Source organism: Microtus oregoni, unplaced genomic scaffold (genome assembly GCF_018167655.1).
Source record: "Microtus oregoni isolate MIOR12 unplaced genomic scaffold, Mior012 000032F_ref0000030, whole genome shotgun sequence".
Classification (NCBI taxonomy): Eukaryota; Metazoa; Chordata; class Mammalia; order Rodentia; family Cricetidae; genus Microtus; species Microtus oregoni.
In genome coordinates this window covers 15,181,095-15,199,401 of record NW_024543091.1, presented here as the reverse complement: position 1 = coordinate 15,199,401, position 18,307 = coordinate 15,181,095, and the positions used below count along the sequence as shown (strand labels likewise).

General features: G+C 35.5%; 1 protein-coding gene across 7 annotated transcripts in view; it reads right to left on the bottom strand.

Annotated features, from left to right (window-relative positions):
- Tcf12 (transcription factor 12) overlaps positions 1-18,307 on the bottom strand; it is a 260,476-nt gene that overhangs the window by 39,940 nt on the left and 202,229 nt on the right. For 6 of the 7 annotated variants that reach the window (XM_041679863.1, XM_041679864.1, XM_041679865.1 and 3 more), the window contains 4 exons: positions 2,607-2,712; positions 1,071-1,210; positions 460-604; positions 76-140 (listed from right to left, as the gene is read on the bottom strand). In XM_041679863.1, the coding sequence (XP_041535797.1) occupies positions 76-140; positions 460-604; positions 1,071-1,210; positions 2,607-2,712 (456 nt within the window). The remainder of the gene's footprint in view (positions 1-75; positions 141-459; positions 605-1,070; positions 1,211-2,606; positions 2,713-18,307) is intronic. The other variant, XM_041679868.1, reaches the window with a different exon arrangement.

The following is an 18,307-nucleotide window of genomic DNA, read 5'->3' as shown; positions in this document are numbered from 1 at the left end:
TGTTGTGACTATGCCATTTACTGTCCACAAAATCTTAACCCTAGTTCATCAGTAGAATGTGTATCCAATACTTACAGATGCCAAAGCCTTTCCAAGTGCATCACCCGTCTGTGAGCTTCCAGCAGCATTCCCTCTGGCTCCTGGATGATTTAAACAGGTAAACAAATCAAGAAGACTATCAGGAATGTTACTTTTTCTTAAGCATGTACCTATTACTTCAAGGGTATCCTGGCTTGTGATCTCACATGTCACAGTGAATCAGGAAACACTCTATGTGCTTTAACAAGCTATAAAAATAAAGATGAGTTCCTTATTGGTTTTTGAATTAGTGAAACTTAAAGGTTAATTATCTTCTTTCATTTTTATTTAAACTAACTACTAAAAATTTTATTGAACAATATGGGTTTCAATAAAACTCTCAAATTAGGATTAGGAAGCTATCCCAACCCAGAAGCTCACCTAGAATGCTATCTGACCCATTGATGGGAGGAGTATGGGAGGTGGCAACATATGGTGAGCTGCTGGTACTGCCACGGTGGAAGCTGGACATTGGCGGAAGACTCGTGTTTATGTCTGTAGGTGACACTGAATGTGGAGGATAACTCTAGAAAAGGGAAAAAGACATGATATAGTACATGTTTTCTGAAGGCTGGGCTATTGCTTAATAGTAGAGCACTTGCTTAGCATGCATGAAGGTTTTATCCCCCCACCCCTGTGCTCTTGTGCGCACGTGCGCGCGCTCTCTCTCCTCCCTCCCTCCCTCTCTCTCTCTCTCTCTCTCTCTCTCTCTCTCTCTCACACACACACACACACACACACACCACACACACACACACAAATAAATAAAAAATTAAAGCACACATTTTCTAAACAGGAATATACACTTGACAATCTGTATAATAGGTTAAAATGAGTATGACATATGACAAATTAGTACTGTGTGACAGGGCACTCCCACTGAAAAAAGTTATGGTATAGTAAGCCTATAAATACTTCCAGGTTCACAAGTTTTGGTTTAATTATAATTTATACAAAAAGAGCTAAGAACAAAATGTTGTTTGATAGCCTACCAAGCGGTCATGTGAATGAAGGCTGCCATAACTACTGGACTGAGACATGTGAGAAGTTGAGGTTCCCAGAATTCCACTAAAACCAGGCTGGCTCATCCCGTTTGATGAACTCCAAAGGTCAGAAGAACTGTGGGTCCCATCTAAAATAAAAAGAAAAATAAAACAAAGTTTTCCCTAGCCAGAATTTTTTCTTTTGACAGTGTACAAAAAAATATAAAGGGTATAATGACAATTGAGTTCAACTGTCCAGTTGAACAATCTAGAGTCATCCTGGAAAAGTAATTCAGCGAGGGACTCTCTAGATCAGACTGGCTGAGGGCATGTCTGTAAGAGGTTTTCTTAACTGGGTTAACGAATGTGAATGGTACCATTTTGTTGTCTGTGCCCTGACCTATTTAAGGGTGAAAAAAGGTGAGTGTACATGCATTAGCTTTTCTCTGCTCTCGACTCTGATGTGTTTATCTGTGTAATTCCCACTGCCTTGACTTCCCTGCTATGATGGATCGTCACCCTCTCTAAGCTGCTTTTTGTCAGGGTGCTTTATCACAGCAACAGAGACAAGCAATGCCTGCAGATACCATTCCCCCTTCCAACCTAGTATTCTTTCAGGTTTTCTTCCCTCTTAGCCCCCATAATTACTATTTTTAAAAAAGAGATTTTTATAGTAAAATAAACAAACAAGAACAAAAACAGTATAAACTGTAATAGGTAGATTATTAAAACAATTCTCAAAAAACATACACTTCACACCAAAAAAGGTAATAAATAATTGAAGTCTAGGGGCAAGTTGGATTTAATTCTTGGCTAAATAAAAAGGCCTTAACCCATAATAGGCAACACACATCATATCAGACATTCTGAAAATTTGGAATAAAGAAGTTTCTATCACAGCACGATGGGGTAAAAAGTGACATTATATAGTGAGGTTTCAAATGAGATGTCAGCAGTGACTTCATCTACAGCACAGTTGAGGAACCATTTATGTAGTGATGTACGGCTCCCACATATATATATACCACAATACCAAACCACAGGAGACCAAATAAAAATGATTTGTCAGACAGGAATTAGAAGAGATGCAGCACCTCTCTAACATGTCTCAGTTAGTTCTTTATGAGACTCTAATGCAAACTATAAACTACTACTCTTTCTAGCTTTCATATTTCAACATTCTCCTAACAAATTAAATCAGAATTAATTTCCTATGCCGCTGAGATTAGCCACATCTTCTCCTTCCTTCTGATTCACTGTACAGTCTATAAGTAGTCTTGTTTTCTTTTAAGACAGAGAGCTTTGATCATTTTTCTGTTAGAAGTAGATGATCATTTCAAAGGTCTGTTGGATAATTTAATTAAATGACAATTAGCAATAAATGCCCCAGAATATTATATGGCTAAATTTTAACTGATTTCATAAAAAAAAACTTAGAAAAGTATGTCTGAATTTCTGTACAGCTATCTTTTTTCTCACATTAATTAATTAATGCCAACACACTGACAGTTCTGGCTGGCTCTCACAACTGCTAGTAGTGCTTACCTTGCATAAAGAAAGTGCTAGCGAACATACTGGTTGGTGGCTTGGGAGATGGATAACTAGGAGATTCACGGTTGAAATCGTCAGAATTTGGGGATGGTGCATATACCTTAAAACAAAACAGGAGACTTAATTAAATGTAAATGATTATATTATTTACATAAAATGAGTTCTATGTTTCACAAAGAACCTAAAAGACTCATCTACTAATTTCCATTAGTACATATCACAAATATTGCTACACAGTTGACATCAAATTTGGTTACTAACTACATGTTGCTTTTTAGCTGGTTACTAGAAAGTAAATTACTTCAGATATTCATGTATTCCATCTTGTTATAACAATTATAAGAGGTGGCTGAACAAGGCCTAAGACACTCAGACCCAAAAATATAATTTTCTTAGCAGCATGTGTTTTGAAATCTGATGGGGCAACAAATGTCTCTGAATATTAAGCGGCATACAAACTTTCCACTGTTGTAAACTATAGCAGTTCAGACAAAGAGAATAGATGAAATGATCCTGGTAAAAGGCATGCATGAAAGGACAGCAACTTCCTTAACTTAGGAAATTGAATCAAATTCTGCTGAGAGGTCTCAGTTCTTAAATTTCAGGTATACTTCCAAGTTTGACATATCTTAAAGAAAAAGATTATTTGTTAGGGCAGTAATGCTTTCTTTTAGTGAACATTTGCTCTAGATAAGGAAATTATGAACATTTTAAAATGTCAAACGGCCAACATTCACAATCCTTGAGAAAACTAAATGGGCAGCCAAATAAACAGTGAATGAAATATGACCACAGAATTCTCAGAATTACTGAACTTTAGAAAACAAAACAAATAACAAATAAAGCTTTACATGAAGCTTGGCATAGTGGCTAACGCCTGCACTCCAAGGAGGACGGATGGCTTCAAGTTCAACACCAACTTTGGCAAGAGTGAGACTGTCTGAACACCAACCCTGCCATCAAAATGTCTTAAAAGAAAACAAGACTACTTATAGACTGTACAGTGAGTCAAAAGGAAGGAGAAGATGTGGCTAATCTCAGTGGCATAGGAAATTAATTCTGTTTAATTTGTTAGGAGTACATCCAGTAAATTTCACTATAAAGAAATTTAAATTTCACTTAACTAGCAAAAGTTAGCATTATCATTATGAAGACATATACAAACACACACACATTCTATATATAATCATTGAGATATTCTGGAATTATATGGAAAAAACTTTGTAAAAGTTACATTTTACAAGTGGGGGAAGGGCTGAGCAGTGGTGGCGCATGCCTTTAATCCCAGCACTCGGGAGGCAGAGGCAGGTGAATCTTTTGTGAGTTCGAGGCCAGCCTGTAGACCAGGACAGGCTCCAAAGCCACAGAGAAACCCTACCTCGAACCCCCACCCCAGCAAAAAAAGAAGTGGGGGAAAGGACTGTTAGTATATAAGGTGGCATTTCTAACCCAAGCAAATGCTTTTAAACAGTGGTAAGAGAAAGAACATTCAAAGGACACATCTCACTGGCAGAATGAGCCAAGCAAACAAGACCCTGGGGGGTGGGGGGTGCTGGTTCTTACACCAAGGTTAAATGGAAGCAATTAATTTTTTTTAACAAAAACTATTAATTATAAATTCACAAGCTATCAAAATTTACTCTTCCTAAAAGGTACTAACCATATAGAGTTCTCAATCTTCCTGAAGCTCAAATTTCTTATCTGTAAGGTAGCCTGATCCTGTACCTCACGGGGCAGATGAGATGAGGTATCAAATATTTAGCACAGTGCTTCTGATAGTGTAAGAAGTAGCGAGTAAGAATTAGCTAATATACCATATTAACCATGACAACAGAAGAAATTACACTGTTTAGTATTGCCACTAGTCAGTTTTTGATGCTACTTGTCACACGTTTTGTGAGATATGACTCTATTTATACAAGCACAGCCCATTGTACATAAAGGTTAGAAAGTCCTTTTCATCTCTTCTTACTAGTCCTGCTAATACTAGCATACATGTGTATTTTCCTTTGAATTGGTTTTCATGTTTGTTTCCTGTCACCTCTTCAAAGTAAATTGTATACCTGTGGTATCTGAGATGTTTGGAAAAGCTATGTTCTTAGAAATTAACTAAAAGGTCCTGACAGGAAAGTGTGACACATACATGTATTAGCACACTTTTCTATTTTAAACCTATCTCATACAAGATTACATTAGGGGGATGGAGGAAATGGTTCAACAGTCAAAGACACTGGCTGTTCTTGCAGAGGACCTAGGCTCTATCCCCAGCATCACATGGAGGTTCATAACCATCCATAATTCCAGTTCCAGGGGATCCCATACTCTCTTCTGGCCTCCAAGGGCAACAGGCATGCAAGTGGTGTACAAATGTACATACAGCCAAAACACCCATACACATACAATAAAAAATTAACTTTATTAGTGCAAAAAAAAGAGAAACACCATGGCATATTTAATTGTGTAATTGTGTTTGTGTCTTATAAGTTTTTTATGAAAGGAATTTGATTATATATTTTTTCTTAAATTTCCCTTTCCAAAGCCTGGCATGGTGGTTCACAAATGTCACCTCAAAACTCAGGAGGCTGAAGCAGGAGGACTCCCATAAATTCAAGGCTAGCCTCAGCAACACAGCAAGTTCCAGAGTACTTTAAACTGCAGAGTGAGATCCTGTGTCAAATAAGTAAATAAACAAGGAAGCAAACAAAATCAACAAAGCTTCGGTTTCAATCTTAGCAAAACTGGGAGTCTTTTGCCTTTTTCTATACAGAATTCTCCAAAACAAGGGACACTATAAAAACAGAAAGTAGAGGAAGTTTCTAGCCTTTGCTAGGAAATACAAATCAGAATCAAATGTAGAAGATAGTATTAGAACATGTGCTTTTCATTACAAATCTATTCTTACTACACATATACTTTATCAGAAATAACTATAATTTATCCAATATATTCAAGTTATAGCCCAAAATATTTGAAACTCACACATGAGAATTATAAAAAAGTTCCAGTTTTGATGCATCATTTCATGCACCAAAAAGACCTACATAATTTTTCATCTTAAATTTCAAAATAACTTCTTGATTTATAGCTGTCTTTGGTACCTTCAGTTCCTTGTATGCCAAGTATGATGGACTTATGATTCAGAACTTTTTAGAAGTCTGCCGTTATGACAAAAGTAAAGAGATATGTCTACTTTGATTCACAAAGTGCTGCTGAATAAAGAATGATGGCTATCACACAAAATGAGGAAACTAAGGTAAACAGAACAAATTAGAAGAAAACACATGCATACTTACTTGTACTTGAAGACTGAAGCTGAACAGGAAAATGAGGCCTCATGTTAGAGGCAAAGTTAGTTTTTAGAGATAATCTCTGTACAACATAGGTTTTGGGAATAAAAAGGACTTTTACAAGATAAAACAGGACACAGTGATGCATGCCTTTAATCCCAACACTGAATTCCAGGCCTGATTTACAGAACAAGTTCCAATATAGCCAGGGCTATCAGAGAAATCCTGTCTTAAAAAACTAGAGAACAAACAAACAAACAAAAAACCCCAACAAAACAACCCCCTGAACACCATGAAAAAAAGACAGATCGTACAAATGAAGATGGTAAACAAAACCCTAAACAACTTTATTGTTTACACACTAGTACAACTTCAAATTTTCATCATAATAGAAATACTTTGCAGCCTGTGGCTCTCAGAGGACCCCTGGCACTGTTCTAACTTTGCTTTTGGTATCTCAGCCATGACCTGCAAAACACAGATGCAGAGCTATGGAATAGCAGTTGTGCCAGTCTCGAGTTCAGATCAAAGCACAACTGATGTGGTCAGGGAGTTTATTAGCTCCAGATGTGGGGAAACAGTCAGCCAGTTCCACAAAAAGAGCAAGTCTTTCCTTGTTACAATCAGTACTGGCCACAAATTAAAACCAGACCGCTTATGTCATCCGATCACCTGTACACAGATGCTAGTTTTTTTAAAAAAATTCTAGTTAATGATATATTTAAATCTCAAGGATGATTCTGTAGCACAACGAACAATCTTAAAATTAAGAAAGAGGAGTAGTTATGATTTAAGATGATTACAATCTACTAGGAGTCAAACAATTTTAAGATATTAGAGAAAGGAACAACTAAGTATTTTAAGGTGTTCTATCTAATTTCTAGACAGGAATTCCAGCTTTGGTTTCAGAAAGTTAGGCACAGGCAGCTATTGCAGAGATGCCATTTTGCTTTTTAAGGTGTTAAGGCATATTTTTGGTATCTGCTGAACAGATAGATACTCTTAACTCAGAACACAAGTGAGTCAAAACCCACACTTCTTTTCCATCATCATTAAGTCTGGTTGAAGAGAACAAACTCTTACCAATATCTTGAATGTTCTCATCCCACTTACCCCAGGGTAGGTTTGAAAAAGACAGCACAGCACTGTCTTCAACAGTGACTATGCAATTATGCTCAGGGTGCTTTAGTTCATGCACCCAACTGGAGTCAAGTTGTCAAAGACAGATTCCTCCCCACCTTGGATGATTCAGTTGAGACATAGGAATGACCTCCAAATTTGGGGGAGAACATTCTGGAGCTCTAGAGATTGGCAATGTGCACTACATCTCTTTTCAATGCACCCGTTTTGTAATTAATATTGGAAACAGCCCTGTACAACAAAGAAGCATAGAGAGTCTGGTAACTACTGAGAAAAGATGCAAAGTAAATAAATAAAAAGTAAATCAGAAGCTTTAGCTAAAAAGAAAAATAGATCCATAGTCTGATGGTTGATATTTTTAATAGCTTAAATGACAAGGAGGGGGGAGTGTTCCTTAGGATGTGTGACTATTAATTTAAGGGCCCTTTTCCAGAATATGAGAAGATCTACAGATGATAAGCAAATTCTATTCTATGTGCCATGCAATGCAGCAGCCATTATTTAGTGGTCACCTGAGATTGTAAATGGTATAAAGAAAAAATGGAATTTTGCATTTCATTTTCTTAAACTACCACATATGAGTAAATGGTCCTTTATCCAGAAGTTCAGGCTATACAAAATACGCTGAAAGAAGAATTTTGAAATCTCACACATTCCAGGGCCTATGAAAAAGCAATCCAAATTCTTAAAGCATTTTGAAAACTATCATCTAATTAGGAATAAAGAAACATGGATGGCTGGGTGTGTGGCTAAGTGGTAGGGCACTTGCCTAGCATACCTAAGTCCTGGGTTGGAACAACACTTCCTTTTTTTGAACATTCCATGTGTAGAATTTTATTGGCCCCTCTGTCAGGATGGTTTTAATAACAGTCCTTTTTAAGTTTGCATCAATATATTCAATATCATTTATGATAACTTCCAAAAATATAAATCACTTGGCTAATTTACCTAATCATTACAGTTTCAAAACAAAAACATATTATATTCAGAAATAACCACTTGAATTATCTCATGGCTTATGCAATTATATAAAAATGAGGTAATTCTTAAACAAATTTACTTTTCAATTAAGTTATTGCTGATTACATATATTAAGCTAACTCACAACAGTAAACAACAGAGTAGTTTCTATTTTTAAATTTCTAAGATCTGAATTTTTAAAAACAAGATTGTTAAAGAATAAATGAAATTTTGGCATTAAAAATTATGCTCTGACAAGTGCCAGAAAGTCAGTAGAGGACTTCAGACAGTTCTGAAAATAATTTCCTACAGGTTCATCTAACTACTCTGTGTCCAGTATTTGTAAATATATAGATCTACACGTACACCAGGACACATACAAATGAACCTTTAGTTGATTTGAAGATTGAAATTTAGTCTCCTCTCTAATTAAAGTTAAACACAACTTCAAAGGAAATTACATAAAAATGTTAAGCTCAATTTACAACTAGCAGTTTAATTGGATTTGACAAATAAATATCTTAATGCCTTCAGTATATTAATATAACACTGCCATAAAATCCAATCTGTTATAGAGTTTTTACGGTAATTTCACATGTAATCAGGAAAGATTTAGAGAGTTCCCACCAAGTTGCAAAGGTGCTGAGCCCACAGGCACACCACCAAGCAGAGTGAACTGAGTGCAGAGACACAAGTTAGCTCTGTTTGAGGTCCTCCTCTTCAAACCAGTTGGTAAGGCACACTGGGCCTCTGTAAGTGGGAAAAATATGCTTAATTCAGTAGGTTTCTCTTCTCTTTTCACCAAATTTCCAGGAACATGTCTATATTATAAAAGCTTTCCTGTTTTGGACAATTGGTATTTACAGTTTTCTGTGCAAAGTATCTTAAAATTAACTGCTGGTTCGTTGAGGAACAAGCATTTTAATATTACAATTTTTTAACTGTGTAGAAATTTCTCCCACATTAAATGAGGCATATCTTAAAAATTAACTTTAACATCACTTAGTATATTTCATTGGTCTTATAAATGCAAAGATTTTTTTCAAATAATCTTTTTTTCCCCCCTGAAAATGGCATTTCTAAGGAACAAATTGGACCTTCCTTCCTTCTTAAGGTAATGTTGAACAGTGTAACATCACTTTTGCGTTATCTACATGAAAAAAAGACAACTTCCTTGAGTTCACAGATTAGTTTCAGCCCCCCCTACAGATTTATGCAAATGTTCTTATCATTCAATGTCTTGTTCAGAGAATTTTTGCATGACCTCATGCTTCCTATCATAATAACATTACATTTAATATGCTGGGTCCACAGATGGTCTACACATTTGAATTCATTATACTTTCTTCTCCCAAAGTAACTAACACTAACCCCCGCAAAAGAACAAAACTTCAATTCTATATACTTTCACATTTGTGGGGGTAAATATATGCTTTCAATGATTATTAAAATATGCACTTGAAAAATAAGTCTTATAACAATTTACAATATAATCTGAGTTCACGGCTATTTTAATTCTTATAAAAAAGGAAATTATGTGGGGACAGAAAGGCTGTAATTTAATTATATTAGAAGGAATCAGATAGTTTAATTTCTTATGTTTTTTAAACACCTATAACAATAAACAGGTGTCTTATTCAAAAATTGAAAATTCCTACTTGACTTGGCTGAAGATATATGTCAGTAGTAAAGTATTTGTTACCCATGTGTGAGGCCCTGCGTTATAACACCAGTCATACATATATAGATGTGCGCACACACACACAACACACAACACACACACACACACACAGAGAGAGAGAGAGAGAGAGAGAGAGAGAGAGAGACAAAGATGTGCACACATGCACCCAAACCCTGACAAGCCACCCCACATTGAGACAATTACCATTATGATCAGGCATCCACAATTTATCTGTAAAGGTACTCTAGTGCTTTTTCCAGTTACATTTGCTATGCAATACAGACTATTTTTTTTTTTTTAGCACAAGTGGTAACAAGAACTGATTCAGTTTACTGTAGAGACAAATTTACTTGTAAGATTATATAAAGGAAAAGACCTATCTTGGAGATGAAATTAGGCTAAATTTCAGAACTTATCTAGGTGGGGTTTAAACAAATTACTTCATGCCTCTCAATCTTACTGTCTTAATTTATGAAATGAGGCTCATTGCATTTAACATGAAGACAGCTTTCTGACTTAAGGGAATCAGACAAAGTTTTCCACATGGTTCATGGCCTTTATAATAGCATTGTTTTCTGTCTTTCTTACCCAGATACCATCCAAAGAAGTTTGTCGTTCAAAATATGATTCCAGCTTAAGTTTACAACTTTGACTTTTGTCCTGTCTCTCATTGGTGAAAATACCTAGAAAGTTTGAGGTATCTTTGGTTTAAGCCACCTTGAACCAATTAACTAATAATAAAAAATTAATAAAAGAGGCCACTCAGATTACAGACAGGTGGAAATGCCAGCCTTAAACGTTCCTGCGAGACTTTCTACATTTTTACTGAATAACATCACTTGTGTCAATGAGAGGACCGCATGCCTGCTAAATTCTTAAAATAAAGCCTCGGAAATTTACTATTCCTTGATATTTCTTAAAATCCTAAAAAAGACATAATTGTTCAAAAGTAGTTCTATTTCCCCAACCTATCACAAAGATTACTAATGACAGTGACACAGACATCTGTTTTCAAATAGTGGGAAAACAGAAGTAAGTCTGTCACAATCCCAACAATATAACACTAATCACACACTCATAGTAACACAGGCTCTTCCTCTCTGGTTAATCTCACTTGTTTTAGCATTGATGGTTTTATAAAGATCTCAAACCCTTAAGGATCATGGAACAAAACTGAAAACTTAAAAAACAAATGCTTAGACCAGAACTACTTACTCTCTCAGAACACCTGCTATGCCGTATTAACAATGAAATCAATGGGAACTTACTAGCATTTAAAATATTAACGTTCTACATAACATCTTAAATCAGTAAAAGGGAGCAAAAGAATAACCTCAAACTTAATCCATTCACCACCAAAGTTCCATAACACAGTACATTTGAAGGACATTTCATTTTAGAGTCAAAATATTTATAAAGTTGTACTTTTCATATGAAAGGTAGACTAGCATTTTCAAATGACAATGATGATTGTTATTTACATATTCTTTAGATAGCATAATTACATACTTCATAATATTCTTACTGAAGAAAACTGAAGTTATAAGAGAATGTTTCTTATAATTTAAATGAAATTCTCATAATTATTAGAGAACCATGTATAAAACACTAAGATGTGTAGACTCTCACGACACAGGACTGAGACAATGCATGATTGCTTTATGTATCTTTCAAGAACATGTAAGTCACCTTTGACCTATGTTAGGCACAGGGCTATCAATTTTCAAACCACACATCTTTATCATACCAACTATGCCATGCACCATAAACCTGGAAATGCTCAATACTATCAAACTGCCCCACCACCCATCTCAGTGCAGAACAAAGAGGAAGGCTGTGGTGGAGTGATCTGAGAAGTAAACTTTATTGAACATACATGTGTGCATGCTCACATAGTTGCATGCCACTTTTAAACAGACTGTTTTACTTGGAATTGGACAAAAATGAAAAATACTTTTACATTTGAAAGGCAGCTGGCAAAGATTGTTAGAGAGAAAGTAATTTCACTTACTCTCTTAAGTCCACCTCTCACATTCTCCAAAGGTCTTGAATACAGGAAGCGTGAACACATACTTTCAAAGAGCTTAAATATTTTTTTGGCCCAACTGTTATCTACTAAGAACACTTACTCAAAAAACCCACATATAAAACACTGGACAGATCCAAAGGCATCAAAGCAACCGACAGATGAAAAAGCCCTTCTACCAGTTCTCAGAGGTCTTTCAACACTATGTTTCAATTGGCAAAAAGGAAAGAGTAAACATACCAAACTTTATGCTATTTTAGGAAAATGGAATTAGTTTTTCAAAACTTAAAATACATTTTAAATGCCTTCCTCTAAAATCACTGATGCTACAACAAATGAATTTTTCATGAAATGTGAGAGAATTAAAACAATGTTGAGAAGGTGGCTACTAAGCTTCAGGTGAATTCTAAGTGGGCATTAAGGTAATGCTTTGTAACGCATATCAAATATTTCACAATGGTAACTCCAGATCTCTAAGGATACTTTTTACAGTATACAAAAGTCCTATGGCTTTTAAAGACACAGTTGCAGAAATATACAAAGTAGTTAATATTAAGTAACTACAGAAAAGTTTTGCTTAGTAATACAGAAAACTATTTTAAAATACCTAAAAATAGACTATAAATTCACCAGGAATATATTATCTAGAAATGTAAAAACGTATTTTTTGAAATAGTGATTTATGTTATGAATCTGCACAGGGTCAAAATTCTAGTATGATTAGAAGCAGATGGTATCCCAGGAAAGGCTTTGGACCTGAAACTCCAAACAGGAAACACGGCCCTCGCTGGCTGACTGCTTCCCTAATCATTCCCAGAGCTTCATACTTGTTCTTTTTATGAATACACAAGATGACTTTCATCTTTCCCATCCATTTACAAAGCATCATATAATATTTAATGTTTATGTTCTTATGTATAAATTATGTTTATAATATTTCAAAATGTAAAAAATAAATGTACTTTCAAACTTATGCTATGAGAGATATTACTATTAAAACTAAAAAGAACTCAAATTCAAGTTTATTTTCTATGTTTACAAATAAAAGCAAACAACTAGTGAGATGTAGGAGTCACTATTACAAGTAACTGTTGCAGACACTTTACTGACACAAATAATTATACAAATCTAATTTATGGTAAAAGAATTTAAAAAACCCCACAGGTTTTACTAAAATGCAATTAGACTGCACCGCTCTCCATTAAACAAGTCAGTAAAGCACTATATGAAGAAAGAAAACGGCTTACCGTTTTTCCATTGTAGTAATACATCAAAGAATTGCTGCCCATCCCAGGGACGGGATAAGCACAATACATGTTGATTTTGAAAATGTTATTTGCAGCTGACTCACACAGTGTCTCTCTAAGACATATATCCACACAAGCAGTACAAGTCCTTAGTACTATGCATTCACACATGGAACTACTCAAAAGGAACTTATGCAAAATAGGACTGAACCAACTCACAGAGCGTAGAGGGAGGGTTTATGCTGTAATCTACCTCTTTCAATTTCTATCAAGTCCTCGCAATGGTGGAGGATACCAAATACACAAACTTTTGGGGTGCTAAAATAAATATCCAAGTCATACACTCTAAATAAAAAGAGATACTGCATCCTAAAGTTAAATGTGCCAAAGTCAAATTTACACACACACACACACACACACACACACACACACACACACACACACACACACACGGAGAGAGGGAGGGAGAGAGAGAGGGAGGGAGAGAGAGAGAGAGAGAGAGAGAGAGAGAGAGAGCGAGCAATCTTTTACTAATTTGTTCTTAGTTTGAATTAAATTAGAGCACTTGTGAAAGAAAGCCTTGCTTGCTACACCTCCAGCAACATTACCATCTGGCATGGCCTAAAGTTGCTTTCAAGTCTGATAAACACATGATCAAGCAATCAGGAACTGGAAACACTGAATCATGTGGGATAAGGAGGATCCAGACAGTTAAGCCTTATACAAAATCACTTCCTGGAGAAAGTGGACCATCATTTAAGTACCATTTCATAGGCTAGAACATACTGTGCTTTAGAAATTTTTGTTGTTTGTTTTGTGAAAAAAAAATTTAAATTTAAAAATTATCTTAAAAATAAGTTACCTGTGTTTAAAATATTCCTAAAGAGGAAATGTTTATAATACAGACTTTTGTTTATAAAGTTCCTTGGATTTATCATTCACAACACTAATGAAAAGTTTACAAAAGAATGCAGCCCTCTGGAACATCTAGTATGAAGTAAACAATTTGGTGATAGAATAAGAGAAAGGGTTTATTTTAATGTAAAGAATAAAAGACTGGGTGTGTAGAAACATGAATTCTAGGTAGCAAACTAAATATGGCTTACTAGAATTCCCTTCTTATTCCTATGGAATGGTTATATACTCGAGTTAAAAAAAATCACATTTCTTAGAAAAAAAAATGAATGCCTCTGATTTTTCTAGATTATCATAATACTACAAAGCCAAAAGATTTGAAACTTTGTCTCTAAAACAGACACATTTACTATTTACAAAGTCTTACAATTTATACTTTTGTGTAGATTCTAAGCCAGAAAAATAGAATAACAACCTTTATTTTTCTTATTCCCCCCATCAAACTCTCTTTGTACTATTCCTTTCCTCTGTGATTCAAAGATAACTGGACTGTGCAAAGGGACACATTATTTTTTAAAAAGACACTTTTTGTGAGGTAGAAAGCAACTGAAATATTTGAGGAAAAGTCTGTAAGAGACAGAAACCAAACCAATCAAACAAACAAAAACCCCAAACAAATACCATTCTTAGAAAACATACTGATTGAGTCACAGTAATAAAACAGCACCAGGCAATAAGGCTGACTAACACAGGATTCAAAAGCTGACCGCATCGGCCAACAATGCGAGCTCCCCACTCTCCCCAGACAGAGAAAAGGTCTAGCAGCAGCTGCAAAAGAACATCACTGCACAGCAGCTATTAAATGCCAGTCTGCAGAGCGCAGGCAACTTCCTCCCTCCTGAGAGACCACAAAGGCCTGCTTCAGCCCGTGGAGAACTGCATGAAAAGCTTTGATTTACAATTAACAATGCCATGTCTTAAAACCTTTTAAGTAAATTTTAGTCATTCATAGACAAGCTGTTCTCTTTTGACAGAATAACTGAAAAAATCAATTATCTAAGATAAAATTTCTCTTTATTAGTTACTAAAGAAAAATCTCACCTTTCAATAGCAAACATGGGGGAACAAGAAGAGGGAAGCATCAATGCATTGGCAACATTCAGTATTTTTCTTTCTACCTGGAATAACTTTTACAATGGGTAAGAAAGGAGAAGCCTGCAGGAGTTTAAGTTCAACAGGGAAAGTGCTTGCTAACTGGTAAAACAAGCAGTATAATGTAATCCTCTATACAACCATGGCTATTACAACACATGAAACATTTAGAATTTCCTCCCCAGTTTTTATTTAAGAGCAATAATGAGGTGGAAAAACAATCAGTTTAATAAAAATTCAAAGTAAAACCAAACAAACTTAGGTGTGTGTGTGCTACAGAATCAACACCTGGTTACGATTACTGTTCAGCTAGAGATGCTCAGCAGTTAGGAGCACTGGCTGCTCTTTCAGAGGACTAGTTTCTATTTTCTAGTACCCACATGGTGGCTCACAACCGTCTGTAGCTCCAGTCCCAGAGGATCCAACACGCTCTTTCTACTTCTTGGGGCACCAGACACACATGTGGTGAACAGATAAATACGTAGGCAAAACACCCATACACATAAAATAAACAATTTTGAAAATGGTATAAAGCCTCTCTTTCACTCCAGATCCCTTCTCCCATAGTGCACCGGCCACAGTACACGCACTACTACTTAAATTGAGAGGAGGTTCAGGAACTCCACAAATCACACCTGGACATGTCCGTATAATACTGTTAATAATTCTTCCTGAAAACCATAAAATCATTGAGAAAATTAATGAGAATTTATATATTTTCTTCCAAATTCTACCTGCCAGGTACAGCAAAGGCTTTTAAGTTTGCTATTCTCAAGTATTATCTTCTGGAAATGTATATTACCCAAGGAAAACTGCAACTGGTTAATATGAATAGTCATTTTCTTTACCACAATTATCAATTATCTTCTATGACAAGGTTTTTATTTCTCTTCTAGGAAAAAACAAAACAAAACAAAAACAAAATCGCCAATCTATGAAACAGCTGCAGCTCCTCTCCCTGGGCGGCTCATTTTACAGGGACTGCTTCTAGCTGATCAAGTGCTACCCTAGTCAAAGCAGTTGTTTAATCTTTGCTTTTTTTTTTTTCCAAAGGAACAAGTCAAGGGTTAATCTCCTGACTCAGTCTGACAAAATGAGTCAGCTGGAGACACGGGTTTTCAAATCTTATTTCAGGCGGGCCTGTAGTCTGCACAGGAGCTCTGCGCTACCAGGTCTTCTTCATCCTGATGGTTTCCATCCACAATGCTGCAGAAGAACTTAAGTCATGATCAGACTAAATATTCACCTCATTCAGTCTAACAACCTAAAATAACACACATGTTATCACAAGATGGGAATCACTGAGCATAAGGCAATGAGATGAATGAAATCCCAGAGACCCTGAAGAAAATGATCTGGAGCCACACAGCTCTGATTAGCAAATGCAAGATTTCTGGCTTGAAAGGTTTACAGCCTTTCACCAATTTTTCAAACTTTTTTTAATGTTATTACAATAATCATGAGGCAGAGACCTAATCTAGGTAAGTAAATGCTATACTTCTTTTTGGAAGATTCTTGAAAAAAATTATTTTCAAGAAAGTCAAGTAGGCTAAGAACTTTTCTGGAAACTTTCAAATCCAGGTAGTCTCTTTACCCTTTTTCATTTTCTGTTGACTGAAAATAGATCTTCCTTGGAGAGACAGGCAAAACTAATTGCAATTATCTGTTTTGCATTTTCTAGTCTTTTATTTGTTCATCCTTATTCCTGATATTTGGATCAAGGCAAAGGTTATATCTTGTTTTAAAACATGCTTGTTAAACTAGCCTTAAGCAATAATGTTTCTTTTTTTTTTTTTTTTTGGTTTTTTTCGAGACAGGGTTTCTCTGTGGCTTTGGCAATAATGTTTCAAGTGACATAAAATTTTATAGTTTTCTGAGGAAAATTGAATAGAATCATATATATTAAATTAATCAAAGTCAGTAAACAGTTAATCTTACTATACATTCTTCTACATAAGCCACATTCCATTATTCCAAAAAAAACCCCCAGACATCCTGGCTAGAAAAGTAAATCTAAACACAAATAATTTCTCATGAAAAGTTGACATTATTTCTAAGAAAATTAGTTCCTAGAAGGTAGACTTTAAGAGTAATGAAGCCAACTTTAAAAGTTCACATAAAATTAAGTCCACAATCCTTGAAGGATAAAACTTAAAAAATTATTGAATCCAAGGGTGGTTGGGGTGAAGAGAGATGCTAGAGGGTTAAGAACTGAAACACCTTAACTTGGTGGCATAAATAAGTAATTCCAGTACTCAGAAGGCTGAGGCCAAAGGAATGCTGTGAGTTTGAGGCCAACCTGATCTTGTCTCAAAAACAAGGAAGGAATGGAATATGAAAATGCAAAGGAAAGATACTTTCCCCTAAGGCTTCGCCTTCTCAATTTAGCCTGAAATGATTATGAGACCCAGTCTCCTAAATTTGCAGAATTTGGGACAATACTGCTAAGTCAGGCCCAAATAAAAACACCCCAATTCCAGATTCTATATCTGATCATTTTTTGTAGTATGTGCTACTTTAGTTTTTTTTAAATAAAAGTAAATTCTGAGTGTTGAAGAGGCTGTCCCCCAGCTCCAATACTTTCATATTCTAAAAGTTTACAACAAAGAAAACAAGAATAGAAAACTTGTGAAATCATTCATCCCTTAACCCAACCTCTGATGTCTTCTCCACTTAAAGGTAACAGCTATTGACATGAAATCAGTGATCTTGCAACCATGCTCTAAAAACAAACAAATAAATAAATGACCTAATTTGTGATCATGGAAAAAAATTCCATCTAAGTCTTAATTGTGAAGACACACATTTTTAACCAAAATGTAAAGACTATGCTACACACTAGTATACATCATTTGGATGCTGAAGATGAGGCTCAGTGGGAGTGTACTTAGTGTTCCATAGTCCTGATTTGACCTTTGATATTATCAGCAAAACAACAACAAAAAAAAGGTGACTGACTCCCTCTTAACACCATTACTCAGCACAGAGCAAAGACACGTGATAAAATTCATGTATCACGGGATAGCAAGTTTCTTATTGCTTCTTTAAAAATATCTCAAAATCTAATTTGAGGTCTAGAAATGCTTCATGATTAACAACAGAAAATATCCATCTGTATAGCTAATGGAAACCAACTACATGACCTGAACTTTTTGGGGTAGGGGCAAGAATACAAGTGTAATTTCTTTTTTGAAAAGCCCAAGTCTAGTCGGGTTTGGTGGCCTTTAATCCCAGCACTCATGTAGGCAGAGGCAGGCGGATCTCTGTGAATCCTGGTCAACCTGGTCAACAAAGTGAGTTAAAGTACAGAGAACCCTTGTCCCCCCCGCAAAAAAACCCCAAAATCA